Raw genomic sequence first — 15291 nt, forward strand, 5'->3', positions numbered from 1 at the left:
ACGTGAATTTGCACCAAAATGATATCAGAATATGACTGTGACAGCCACTGAAACGTAATTGAAGGAAAATGTACACATCAAGCAAAAAAAAAAAGACTGTTTCGAGTCTAGTACAATGTCATTTTTATTTGCTTTTAGTTCATGTGCTGCAAATTATAATCGACCGTCCCTCAGCAAATAATTAAGCAAAGACATTTTCTGTATCAAAATCGCAGAACTATCCGGTTTTACACAATCTGGTCTGTTCGAATTACTAAATGAAGTACAGGACGACGAAGCTGAAATATCCAAGAACCAACACATACCCAAAATTATATCTCAAAAGTGAATATTAGTGGTGTATTTTAAGTCTAACCGAACCGGAAGTGGGAATTTGTTTGTACTCTAAATATCCAAACATATTTTAGTATAAGCATGAATGTTCTTAGTACATCCATGGTATAAGGTAGTAATTATTAAAGGAACTTGTGCCGTGCTGCACCATATCACTTTACTACTGGACGATATTTGAATAACCAATCAAAAATTAACTTGTTTCCACAATCCACGACGACTGTGGAAATGCTCACTTAAGAAAGATATAAACCCACTGTTTAGGTCATAGTAGAGTAAATTGCATGAGGGGCCAGTTGTCAAGCAAAATAATGTGCAACTCGTGAAGGCAGACTAATTTGCATAATAATGACATGCATGGTTGAATGGAGATTTCATAGAAATTAACAAAATGACTACAGTGTAACTTGCTTGTCACACATGGTGGGTTACTTGTTTTATGGTTGGATTTAAAGGGTGGTTGTCAACATGTCACATCCTGTTCAATATGACATCATGTAAAATAATAATATTTACAGGAAATTCAATACAACCATCACCCTTTACTGTATTTTTAATTTTAAGTCAATATATTTATATGAGTGAACACATAACATATGTATCAGTCTGCAGCAAAAATATGGAATTTATTCTGAGTATAAAATGTAAATACACAAAAGTAAAAACACAGCTGTTTTTTTGGAGGGGAGGGCGGGGCAGTATATGACATACTGTGGAATACCCTGCACTTTATTTTTGCTTGGAATTAATTTTCGCTATTTTCGCTAAAGGAATGATACATTCAACTCGTCAAAAACCAGTGAAAATAAATTCCATGCAAAACACCCAAAAGGTCTATTCGAGAAAAAAATAATTCCAGATAAGTATTTTACAATATTGGGTAGGACATTTTTCACAGCTGTTCCAAAAGTGTTACATAATTAGTGAGTTGTACATTTGAAATTAATTAATTAATTAATTTCCCATCAGATACCAAATAAAGTCTTGAAAAAAATGAAAAATTGTCAATTTACATTGTATGGAACAAATTCTAGAGTTTCTCAGTCTTAAAATCCAGTGATAAACACAGACCAGTCATTAATTTTTAGTGTTCAACTGACATTGGCCACATAGGAATATTGTACATGACAACTACTATCAACTCAAATGATAGATTAGACATAACTGGAATGTTAGTTTCAACATCCAAGGACAGAAACAGTCATTCAGTCCACACCAAGTCAGAAAATCACACCATCACATATGGCATGTAGCCGTCTACTCCATATCCAGTCCACACCAAGTCAGAAAGTCCTGTCATCACATGTAGTTATCTACTCCATATCCAGTCCACATCAAGTCAGAAAGCCCTGCCATCACATGTGGTTATCAACTCCATGTCCAGTCCCCATCAAGTCAGAAAGTCCTGCCATCACATGTGGTTATCTCCTCCATATCCAGTCCACATCGAGTCAGAAAGTCCTGCTGAGAAATGTGGTCATCAACTCCATATCCAGTTCACATCAAGACAAATGTCCTACCATCACATGCTATCATCCAGACCACATCCAATCAGAAAATTTGTCACATGAGGCCATCAGTTGCATATCCAAACTACACCACATCACACACCTGCCAACACATGTGGCCATCAACTCTATATCCAGACCACATCAACCTGGTGCCCATCAAGTCAGAAAGTCCTGCCATCACATGTGGTTATCAACTCCATATCCAGTCCACACCAAGTCAGGAAGTGGCCATCAGTTGCATATCCAGACTACACCACATCACACACCTGCCATCACATGTGGCCATCAACTCTATATCCAGACCACATCAACCTGGTGCCCATCAAGTCAGAAAGTCCTGCCATCACATGTGGTTATCAACTCCATATCCAGTCCACACCAAGTCAGGAAGTGGCCATCAGTTGCATATCCAGACTACACCACATCACACACCTGCCATCACATGTGGCCATCAACTCTATATCCAGACCACATCAACCTGGTGCCCATCAAGTCAGAAAGTCCTGCCATCACATGTGGTTATCAACTCCATATCCAGTCCACACCAAGTCAGGAAGTGGCCATCAGTTGCATATCCAGACTACACCACATCACACACCTGCCATCCCATGTGACCATCAACTATATATCCAGACCACATCAACCTGGTGCCCATCAAGTCAGAAAGTCCTGCCATCACATGTGGTTATCAACTCCATATCCAGTCCACACCAAGTCAGGAAGTGGCCATCAGTTGCATATCCAGACTACACCACATCACACACCTGCCATCACATGTGACCATCAACTATATATCCAGACCACATCAACCTGGTGCCCATCAAGTCAGAAAGTCCTGCCATCACATGTGGTTATCAACTCCATATCCAATCCACACCAAGTCAGGAAGTGGCCATCAGTTGCATATCCAGACTACACCACATCACACACCTGCCATCCCATGTGACCATCAACTATATATCCAGACCACATCAACCTGGTGCCCATCAAGTCAGAAAGTCCTGCCATCACATGTGGTTATCAACTCCATATCCAGTCCACACCAAGTCAGGAAGTGGCCATCAGTTGCATATCCAGACTACACCACATCACACACCTGCCATCACATGTGACCATCAACTATATATCCAGACCACATCAACCTGGTGCCCATCAAGTCAGAAAGTCCTGCCATCACATGTGGTTATCAACTCCATATCCAGTCCACACCAAGTCAGGAAGTGGCCATCAGTTGCATATCCAGACTACACCACATCACACACCTGCCAACACATGTGACCATCAACTATATATCCAGACCACATCAACCTGGTGCCCATCAAGTCAGAAAGTTCTGCCATCACATGTGGTTATCAACTCCATATCCAGTCCACATCAAGTCAGGAAGTGGCCATCAGTTGCATATCCAGACTACACCACATCACACACCTGCCATCCCATGTGACCATCAACTATATATCCAGACCACATCAACCTGGTGCCCATCAAGTCAGAAAGTCCTGCCATCACATATGGTTATCAACTCCATATCCAGTCCACACCAAGTCAGAACGTGGCCATCAGTTGCATATCCAGACTACACCACATCACACACCTGCCATCACATGTGGCCATCAACTATATATCCAGACCACATCAACCTGGTGCCCATCAAGTCAGAAAGCACTACCCTTTGCAAATCTGCATGACTCTGCATATAATGATTCAAAAAGAGAAATGTATGTAACTTTATACTTGATTCATTCTTCATATGCATCAGAGTCTTCTTCTGAATCAGAAGCTGGGTCTCCTGGGCTAATTTCAAGACGTCTAAACATTCCCTCAATCACAGCCTTTACATCGTCCCGATATGCAAGTTCATCAATCTGAAAGATTGCTTTCAAATTTTGAAAACTACTTTCAAAGAAAATGACATGGTATTTGTTGTTTCCTTTCACATTCGTAGAGTTACCAAACTTCCTCTTTTTTTGGGCCCAATTTTCAGACCAAGCATCAAGAATCAAATCAGTAACTCTTTTATTTGAGTTATTTGCATGTTCCTGTAGGGCCATGACCTTCTCATAATCAATATCCATGAACTGTGCCATGTTCCTGTGATCCCATCCAACAGGATGCTTCACTTCAAGAAGATCTACAAACTTCTTTCTTGAAGGATGCAGCATCCATTTCACATCAGTTTGCTCTCCCATTTCATTCAGAACTGTCCTGTCAAAACCAGGACAAAGTAATGTTGTGATTTCTTCTTCTTTGCCAAATTCCTCATCATAAACTTTAATTTTTAGTTTCTCTGCTTCAAGGATCTTTGATAATGGATATGCATGTACAAGTTCTGGTTTACAGTGGTCATGCAGTGATAAGGCACTCAGAATACACATCTCTACATCAACACCAGGACAGGATACATCAAGCACATCATAGATATCTCTTGTTACCATCTCAAGTACTTCATAACATTCTCCAATCTCACTATCATCCCGTCCACGCACAATTATGTTAATTGCATCGTTTGCCATGTAAAGTAACCCTTCAATACCATAGCTGAATTTAATCCCATTTCTCCAAATACCACTCGGTGGTCGTCCATGTTGTGTCAACTCTTGATAAATACGGGTTTGTAATCTTGGAAATAATCCTGGAGAAAACCCATCTTTTTTGCTCTTACATCGTATCCTTCTTCCAAAGTATCTCTTCATGGATGCACTCCGTTCCCATTGTCCCTCTGGCATGTCTTCAATCAGAAGGCCTGGGATGATGTAAGATTCTTCTGGACTTCCTGGATTCAAGAAAAGAAGCTCAAAGTCTTTCAAAAGTTCAATGAGTAAGTCACAATCAGCATTTTCACCAAGAACTTCATCAATGTCCTTTCGTGGATATATTTTCTTTTTTGTGAATTTCTTGGCAAACTGTAAAAATATATCTGTAGCTAACATTGGTCCAAATATCCTATTACACAACCATTGTGGTTTCAGCACAACGATGTCTTGTCTTTTTGTAGATCCAGAAGAACCAAGATTTCTAACATATAACACCTGTGTAAATGAAAAAAATTAAATCTGTCAATTTAGGCAACAATACTAGTACATCAAATATTATATAATAACAAGTCATTCAAAATGACACAGTCGCTGTTAAATTTTTGAAAGTTCTCATTGTGCTCGTCATATTAAAGTGGAGGGGTTGTCGCCAGCATGTCCTTAAAACTTGAATCCCAAGTGGTGTATACAACAGATTATTTAGATCACAAGTGAAAGCATGACCAAGTTATCACATTTTAAACAAACAAGGTGGCCACCAGTCGGCCATATTTGATCAAATTGCAAATTGAATTGACATGTACATGTATCCATTAATGACATGCTAATTATCTATGAAAATGATACATGGGTGACAGAAATTTGAATGAAAACTGATGAAGCATGTCCAAGATACCACATTTAAAAAAAACAAGATGCCTGCCAGTCCGCCATCTTTGATCCAATCGCAAAAGAAATTGTTATGGACATGTATACTAACATGTATAACCTATGTACCAAGTTTGAGTGAAAACTGACAGAGCATGTCCAAAATTCGACATTTTCAAAAAACAAGATGGCTGCCAGTCGGCCATTTTGAATCGAATCCCTAAACCACTGCATGTGCATATGTCCCCCATAAAGTAGGCACATGCAAAGAATGAATGGAATCAGTCAAAAGGATTCTGAAATATGACGAACGCATGGAGACTGAATTATAAGTCCCAGTTTTCAGACTTTGTCCGAACAGGGACTACCCGGTAATAATTTGAAATTTCGCTGTTAGGGAGTCTCAAGATTACAGTTATAAGTAAAATATTCACTGCTACAAAAATTAGTGTGACTTCCTGTCTTAAGGACCACAGTGAGGGTAATGTGAGCAGACAGACACAAATGCAGTCCCAAATTTCAGACTCAAAATGTGCACTCAAAATGATTTCTGGAAACAACTTGATCAAAAAATGTTCTTGTCTTTCAGAACAGATTCCCTTCTTTTAACACAACAGTATACACACTCACCTCGCCAATATCATGTAAATAATTTGTGGCTTTCTTAAGAAATTCCTCTTCAATTTTTGGGGCAATATATTTCTTGACAAATTTGTAATAATCATCCCAACGCATCACAGGAAATTGTTCACTTTGTGCCCCACTGCCATGGTCATCTAGGTTCTTATTAAGCCACGTATCCTTGGACTTCAAGATTCTGCTGCAAATATTTGGCATAGGTCTCTTGTTCTACGGGTGTTAGAATAGATAATTACAATAGAATTACAGTGGTTGTTAAAAAATCATGAAAACTTCCCTTGCAACATAATTGTAATATTCCAAAATACATTGCCAGGAAAATTTAGAAAGTAACATCAATTTGAATAGAGAAGATACCATTCAAACAAAGTGAAAACATCTTATAATCGATTGTTAGACTTTCCTTCAGAACATGCAGGTTACCATGGAAACATAAACTACTAAATGTTTATAATATCTATCATTTAGTTAGAACAAACAGTTGTGTCCATATCAAAATAGTTTCCAAGACTTTTAAATATTGAAAGGATTAAAGTAAAAACAAACACAACTGGCAAAGTGAATAGAAATAATCCAATATAAAAGTAACTTTGTTTAAATATTATTAGTACATATAGTTTCATGACAAGCAGTTTACATATATATCTAGTATCATTGAACAGTTTGTATTTGGGAAATATTTTTCTGCAGTGGCCAGAATGGTTGTTGATATTTGATAGCACACAGATAGCTTAAAACAAGCATATCATGCACCAATGAGGTTGGTGTACGAGACACAGAAATCAACGTAAATATCAACATTGTTAGCAAAACACATCAACATTGATGTTAAATATGATGATATATGAGACACTGAAAGCTATTCAACACATATCAACATTGATGTTAAATATGATGATATATGAGACACTGAAAGCTATTCAACACATATCAACATTGATGTTAAATAAGATGATATATGAGACACCGAAAACTATTCAACACATATCAACATTGATGTTAAATAAGATGATATATGAGACACTGAAAGCTATTCAACACATATCAACATTGATGTTAAATAAGATGATATATGAGACACTGAAAGCTATTCAACACATATCAACATTGATGTTAAATAAGATGATATATGAGACACTGAAAGCTATTCAACACATATCAACATTGATGTTAAATAAGATGATATATGAGACACTGAAAGCTATTCAACACATATCAACATTGATGTTAAATAAGATGATATATGAGACACTGAAAGCTATTCAACACATATCAACATTGATGTTAAATAAGATGATATATGAGACACTGAAAGCTATTCAACACATATCAACATTGATGTTAAATATGATGATATATGAGACACTGAAAGCTATTCAACACATATCAACATTGATGTTAAATAAGATGATATATGAGACACTGAAAGCTATTCAACACATATCAACATTGATGTTAAATATGATATATGAGACACTGAAAACTATTCAACACATATCAACATTGATGTTAAATATGATGATATATGAGACACTGAAAGCTATTCAACACATATCAACATTGATGTTAAATGAGATGATATATGAGGCACTGAAAGCTATTCAACACATATCAACATTGATGTTAAATATGATGATATATGAGACACTGAAAGCTATTCAACACATATCAACATTGATGTTAAATATGATATATGAGACACTGAAAGCTATTCAACACATATCAACATTGATGTTAAATATGATGATATATGAGACACCGAAAGCTATTCAACACATATCAACATTGATGTTAAATAAGATGATATATGAGACACTGAAAGCTATTCAACACATATCAACATTGATGTTAAATAAGATATATGAGACACTGAAAGCTATTCAACACATATCAACATTGATGTTAAATATGATGATATATGAGACACTGAAAGCTATTCAACACATATCAACATTGATGTTAAATATGATGATATATGAGACACTGAAAGCTATTCAACACATATCAACATTGATGTTAAATAAGATGATATACGAGACACTGAAAGCTATTCAACACATATCAACATTGATGTTAAATGAGATGATATATGAGACACTGAAAGCTATTCAACACATATCAACATTGATGTTAAATATGATATATGAGACACTGAAAGCTATTCAACACATATCAACATTGATGTTAAATATGATGATATATGAGACACCGAAAGCTATTCAACACATATCAACATTGATGTTAAATAAGATGATATATGAGACACTGAAAGCTATTCAACACATATCAACATTGATGTTAAATATGATGATATATGAGACACTGAAAGCTATTCAACACATATCAACATTGATGTTAAATATGATAAATGAGACACTGAAAACTATTCAACACATATCAACATTGATGTTAAATAAGATGATATATGAGACACTGAAAGCTATTCAACACATATCAACATTGATGTTAAATATGATATATGAGACACTGAAAACTATTCAACACATATCAACATTGATGTTAAATATGATGATATATGAGACACTGAAAGCTATTCAACACATATCAACATTGATGTTAAATATGATGATATATGAGACACTGAAAGCTATTCAACACATATCAACATTGATGTTAAATATGATATATGAGACACTGAAAGCTATTCAACACATATCAACATTGATGTTAAATATGATGATATATGAGACACCGAAAGCTATTCAACACATATCAACATTGATGTTAAATAAGATGATATATGAGACACTGAAAGCTATTCAACACATATCAACATTGATGTTAAATATGATGATATATGAGACACTGAAAGCTATTCAACACATATCAACATTGATGTTAAATATGATATATGAGACACTGAAAACTATTCAACACATATCAACATTGATGTTAAATATGATGATATATGAGACACTGAAAGCTATTCAACACATATCAACATTGATGTTAAATATGATATATGAGACACTGAAAACTATTCAACACATATCAACATTGATGTTAAATATGATGATATATGAGACACCGAAAGCTATTCAACACATATCAACATTGATGTTAAATAAGATGATATATGAGACACTGAAAGCTATTCAACACATATCAACATTGATGTTAAATGAGATGATATATGAGACACTGAAAGCTATTCAACACATATCAACATTGATGTTAAATATGATGATATATGAGACACTGAAAGCTATTCAACACATATCAACATTGATGTTAAATATGATGATATATGAGACACTGAAAGCTATTCAACACATATCAACATTGATGTTAAATAAGATGATATATGAGGCACTAAAAGCTATTCAACACATATCAACATTGATGTTAAATAAGATGATATATGAGACACTGAAAGCTATTCAACACATATCAACATTGATGTTAAATATGATGATATATGAGACACTGAAAACTATTCAACACATATCAACATTGATGTTAAATAAGATGATATATGAGACACTGAAAGCTATTCAACACATATCAACATTGATGTTAAATATGATATATGAGACACTGAAAGCTATTCAACACATATCAACATTGATGTTAAATATGATGATATATGAGACACCGAAAGCTATTCAACACATATCAACATTGATGTTAAATATGATGATATATGAGACACTGAAAGCTATTCAACACATATCAACATTGATGTTAAATATGATGATATATGAGACACTGAAAACTATTCAACACATATCAACATTGATGTTAAATAAGATGATATATGAGACACTGAAAGCTATTCAACACATATCAACATTGATGTTAAATATGATATATGAGACACTGAAAGCTATTCAACAAATATCAACATTGATGTTAAATATGATATATGAGACACTGAAAGCTATTCAACACATATCAACATTGATGTTAAATATGATATATGAGACACTGAAAGCTATTCAACACATATCAACATTGATGTTAAATATGATGATATATGAGACACCGAAAGCTATTCAACACATATCAACATTGATGTTAAATATGATGATATATGAGACACCGAAAGCTATTCAACACATATCAACATTGATGTTAAATATGATGATATATGAGACACTGAAAGCTATTCAACACATATCAACATTGATGTTAAATATGATGATATATGAGACACTGAAAGCTATTCAACACATATCAACATTGATGTTAAATATGATGATATATGAGACACTGAAAGCTATTCAACACATATCAACATTGATGTTAAATATGATGATATATGAGACACTGAAAGCTATTCAACACATATCAACATTGATGTTAAATATGATGATATATGAGACACTGCTGAAAGCTATTCAACACATATCAACATTGATGTTAAATAAGATGATATATGAGACACTGAAAGCTATTCAACACATATCAACATTGATGTTAAATATGATGATATATGAGACACTGAAAGCTATTCAACACATATCAACATTGATGTTAAATATGATGATATATGAGACACTGAAAGCTATTCAACACATATCAACATTGATGTTAAATAAGATGATATATGAGACACTGAAAGCTATTCAACACATATCAACATTGATGTTAAATATGATGATATATGAGACACTGAAAGCTATTCAACACATATCAACATTGATGTTAAATATGATGATATATGAGACACTGAAAGCTATTCAACACATATCAACATTGATGTTAAATATGATGATATACGAGACACTGAAAGCTATTCAACACATATCAACATTGATGTTAAATATGATGATATATGAGACACTGAAAGCTATTCAACACATATCAACATTGATGTTAAATATGATGATATATGAGACACTGAAAGCTATTCAACACATATCAACATTGATGTTAAATAAGATATATGAGACACTGAAAGCTATTCAACACATATCAACATTGATGTTAAATATGATGATATATGAGACACTGAAAGCTATTCAACACATATCAACATTGATGTTAAATAAGATGATATATGAGACACTGAAAGCTATTCAACACATATCAACATTGATGTTAAATGAGATGATATATGAGACACTGAAAGCTATTCAACACATATCAACATTGATGTTAAATAAGATGATATATGAGACACTGAAAGCTATTCAACACATATCAACATTGATGTTAAATAAGATGATATATGAGACACTGAAAGCTATTCAACACATATCAACATTGATGTTAAATATGATGATATACGAGACACTGAAAGCTATTCAACACATATCAACATTGATGTTAAATATGATGATATATGAGACACTGAAAGCTATTCAACACATATCAACATTGATGTTAAATAAGATGATATATGAGACACTGAAAGCTATTCAACACATATCAACATTGATGTTAAATATGATGATATATGAGACACTGAAAGCTATTCAACACATATCAACATTGATGTTAAATAAGATGATATATGAGACACTGAAAGCTATTCAACACATATCAACATTGATGTTAAATAAGATGATATATGAGACACTGAAAGCTATTCAACACATATCAACATTGATGTTAAATAAGATGATATATGAGACACTGAAAGCTATTCAACACATATCAACATTGATGTTAAATAAGATATATGAGACACTGAAAACTATTCAACACATATCAACATTGATGTTAAATAAGATGATATATGAGACACTGAAAGCTATTCAACACATATCAACATTGATGTTAAATATGATGATATATGAGACACTGAAAGCTATTCAACACATATCAACATTGATGTTAAATATGATGATATATGAGACACTGAAAGCTATTCAACACATATCAACATTGATGTTAAATAAGATGATATATGAGACACTGAAAGCTATTCAACACATATCAACATTGATGTTAAATGAGATGATATATGAGACACTGAAAGCTATTCAACACATATCAACATTGATGTTAAATATGATGATATATGAGACACTGAAAGCTATTCAACACATATCAACATTGATGTTAAATAAGATGATATATGAAACACAGAAATAGTTTCAACACATATCAACATTGATGTTAAATAAGATGATATATGAGACACTGAAAACTATTCAACACATATCAACATTGATGTTAAATATGATGATATATGAGACACCGAAAGCTATTCAACACATATCAACATTGATGTTAAATATGATGATATATGAGACACTGAAAGCTATTCAACACATATCAACATTGATGTTAAATATGATGATATATGAGACACTGAAAGCTATTCAACACATATCAACATTGATGTTAAATGAGATGATATATGAGACACTGAAAGCTATTCAACACATATCAACATTGATGTTAAATATGATGATATATGAGACACTGAAAGCTATTCAACACATATCAACATTGATGTTAAATATGATGATATATGAGACACTGAAAGCTATTCAACACATATCAACATTGATGTTAAATAAGATGATATATGAGACACTGAAAGCTATTCAACACATATCAACATTGATGTTAAATAAGATGATATATGAAACACAGAAATAGTTTCAACACATATCAACATTGATGTTAAATAAGATGATATATGAGACACTGAAAACTATTCAACACATATCAACATTGATGTTAAATATGATGATATATGAGACACTGAAAGCTATTCAACACATATCAACATTGATGTTAAATGAGATGATATATGAGACACTGAAAACTATTCAACACATATCAACATTGATGTTAAATAAGATGATATATGAGACACTGAAAGCTATTCAACACATATCAACATTGATGTTAAATATGATGATATATGAGACACTGAAAGCTATTCAACACATATCAACATTGATGTTAAATATGATATATGAGACACTGAAAGCTATTCAACACATATCAACATTGATGTTAAATATGATGATATATGAGACACTGAAAGCTATTCAACACATATCAACATTGATGTTAAATATGATGATATATGAGACACTGAAAGCTATTCAACACATATCAACATTGATGTTAAATATGATGATATATGAGACACTGAAAACTATTCAACACATATCAACATTGATGTTAAATATGATGATATATGAGACACTGAAAGCTATTCAACACATATCAACATTGATGTTAAATAAGATGATATATGAGACACTGAAAGCTATTCAACACATATCAACATTGATGTTAAATATGATATATGAGACACTGAAAGCTATTCAACACACATCAACATTGATGTTAAATATGATGATATATGAGACACTGAAAGCTATTCAACACATATCAACATTGATGTTAAATAAGATGATATATGAGACACCGAAAGCTATTCAACACATATCAACATTGATGTTAAATATGATGATATATGAGACACCGAAAGCTATTCAACACATATCAACATTGATGTTAAATATGATGATATATGAGACACTGAAAGCTATTCAACACATATCAACATTGATGTTAAATAAGATGATATATGAGGCACTGAAAGCTATTCAACACATATCAACATTGATGTTAAATATGATGATATACGAGACACTGAAAGCTTTGCAACACATATCAACATTGATGTTAAATATGATGATATATGAGACACAGAAATAGTTGTAGTTCCGGTGATGAAGATATCCACAGTGGCACAGCGTATGGCACACCTTCAATACTGCAGCTTTCCTTTCTTTCAATATCTTTCTCAGTCTTTCCATATCAGAACACTGTGAATTATGACAGTTAATTACAAAGACATCATCCAAGATCTTTAGATCATCTTTGAAAGTTTCTTGAACCTCATCATGGATAGTCTGAGCAACTTGCTTGGCTGGAAATGAAAACGAGTCAAAATGTGATCACATGACATTTATATGACCATCATGTGACCTCAAAACTAACCATATATTATTTACTTTATGTTAATGAGACTAAATGTACCTTCATTTGGAAATTCCTTGGCCCAATCAGCTCTACTAGCAACTAGTATTACATGTGGTCTTTTATCTTCATCTTCAGACTTTCTACCAGCATTTGTAGATCTGATAAACCGAAGCCAATACTCAACCTGTAAAACAACAGTGCACAAGATACAAGTTGTGCATATTATTATTATGATCAAAATATGATATATGATACAATATTAAATCTGTTGTTTTAATCATATTTCTTGTTCGATGCCTTCAATATAGCAAATCTTATTGAAATATAGGTAATTAAATTATGCAAATTAGATAATTTGATATGAAGATTTCAAAACTTAGAAGCTATGCACATTCTCTCTGAACACTTACGTACTACATTGAAATGCAATGAATGGTTCTTCAGGTATTATGGAGAAGCTGAAAATTTGCTAAATATTATGCAAATCAGGGAGTTATTGTGCATGATTTTTTACCAAAACTAATCAGGTCTTTGAATTGTCCCAGAGCATCTATGTACAAAGTTTCATTGATATGAGATAATCAGTTACTTGAGATAATCAATTACTTGAGATATTGGTGGGAAAAGCCGAAAATGTGGCTAATTATTGTGCGAATCAGGTACTAGTCATTAATATGCATGAATCTCAATCCAAAACAGAGGATCTATTTACTAAGTTTCATAGAAATGTGAAAATTAGATCAAGAATGAATGATGTGACATGATGTATGATATATAAACAAAGTTTGAACAAGATCAGACAAGGCATATAGGAGATGGTATGGCTCTGGAACTGCATTCATTAAAATAAAATGGCTACCACTTGGCCAGTTGGGCACAATAATGGCCACCATTCAGTCATCTTGAATCAGAGTGTGAAATGAATAAATGTGTGACATGATGTATGATATAAAATAAAGTTTGAACAAGATCAGACAAGACATACAGGAGATGGTATGGCTCTGGAACTGCATTCATTAAAATAAAATGGCTACCACTTGGCCAGTTGGGCACAATAATGGCCACCATTCAGTCATCTTGAATCAGAGTGTGAAATGAATAAATGTGTGACATGATGTATGATATATAAATAAAGTTTGAACAAGATCAGACAAGACATACAGGAGATGGTATGGCTCTGGAACTGCATTCATTAAAATAAAATGGCTACCACTTGGCCAGTTGGGCACAATAATGGCCACCATTCAGTCATCTTGAATCAGAGTGTGAAATGAATAAATGTGTGACATGATGTATGATATATAAATAAAGTTTGAACAAGATCAGACAAGACATACAGGAGATGGTATGGCTCTGGAACTGCATTCATTAAAATAAAATGGCTACCACTTGGCCAGTTGGGCACAATAATGGCCACCATTCAGTCATCTTGAATCAGAGTGTGAAATGAATAAATGTGTGACATGATGTATGATATATAAATAAAG

General features: G+C 33.4%; 1 protein-coding gene across 2 annotated transcripts in view; it reads right to left on the reverse strand.

Annotated features, from left to right (window-relative positions):
• Window positions 1-934: 934 nt before the first annotated feature.
• Window positions 935-15291, reverse strand: part of LOC102810281 (death-associated protein kinase 1-like) — a 44909-nt gene continuing 30552 nt past the window's right edge. For both annotated transcript variants that reach the window (XM_085495238.1, XM_085495239.1), the window contains exons 11-14: window positions 13862-13988; window positions 13588-13751; window positions 5876-6094; window positions 935-4873 (exon numbers count right to left, since the gene is read on the reverse strand). In XM_085495238.1, coding sequence (XP_085351364.1) covers window positions 3584-4873; window positions 5876-6094; window positions 13588-13751; window positions 13862-13988 — 1800 coding nt within the window. In that variant the 3' untranslated portion in view covers window positions 935-3583. The remainder of the gene's footprint in view (window positions 4874-5875; window positions 6095-13587; window positions 13752-13861; window positions 13989-15291) is intronic.

This window comes from Saccoglossus kowalevskii, chromosome 21 (assembly GCF_978046115.1).
Source record: "Saccoglossus kowalevskii chromosome 21, keSacKowa6.1, whole genome shotgun sequence".
Classification (NCBI taxonomy): domain Eukaryota; kingdom Metazoa; phylum Hemichordata; class Enteropneusta; family Harrimaniidae; genus Saccoglossus; species Saccoglossus kowalevskii.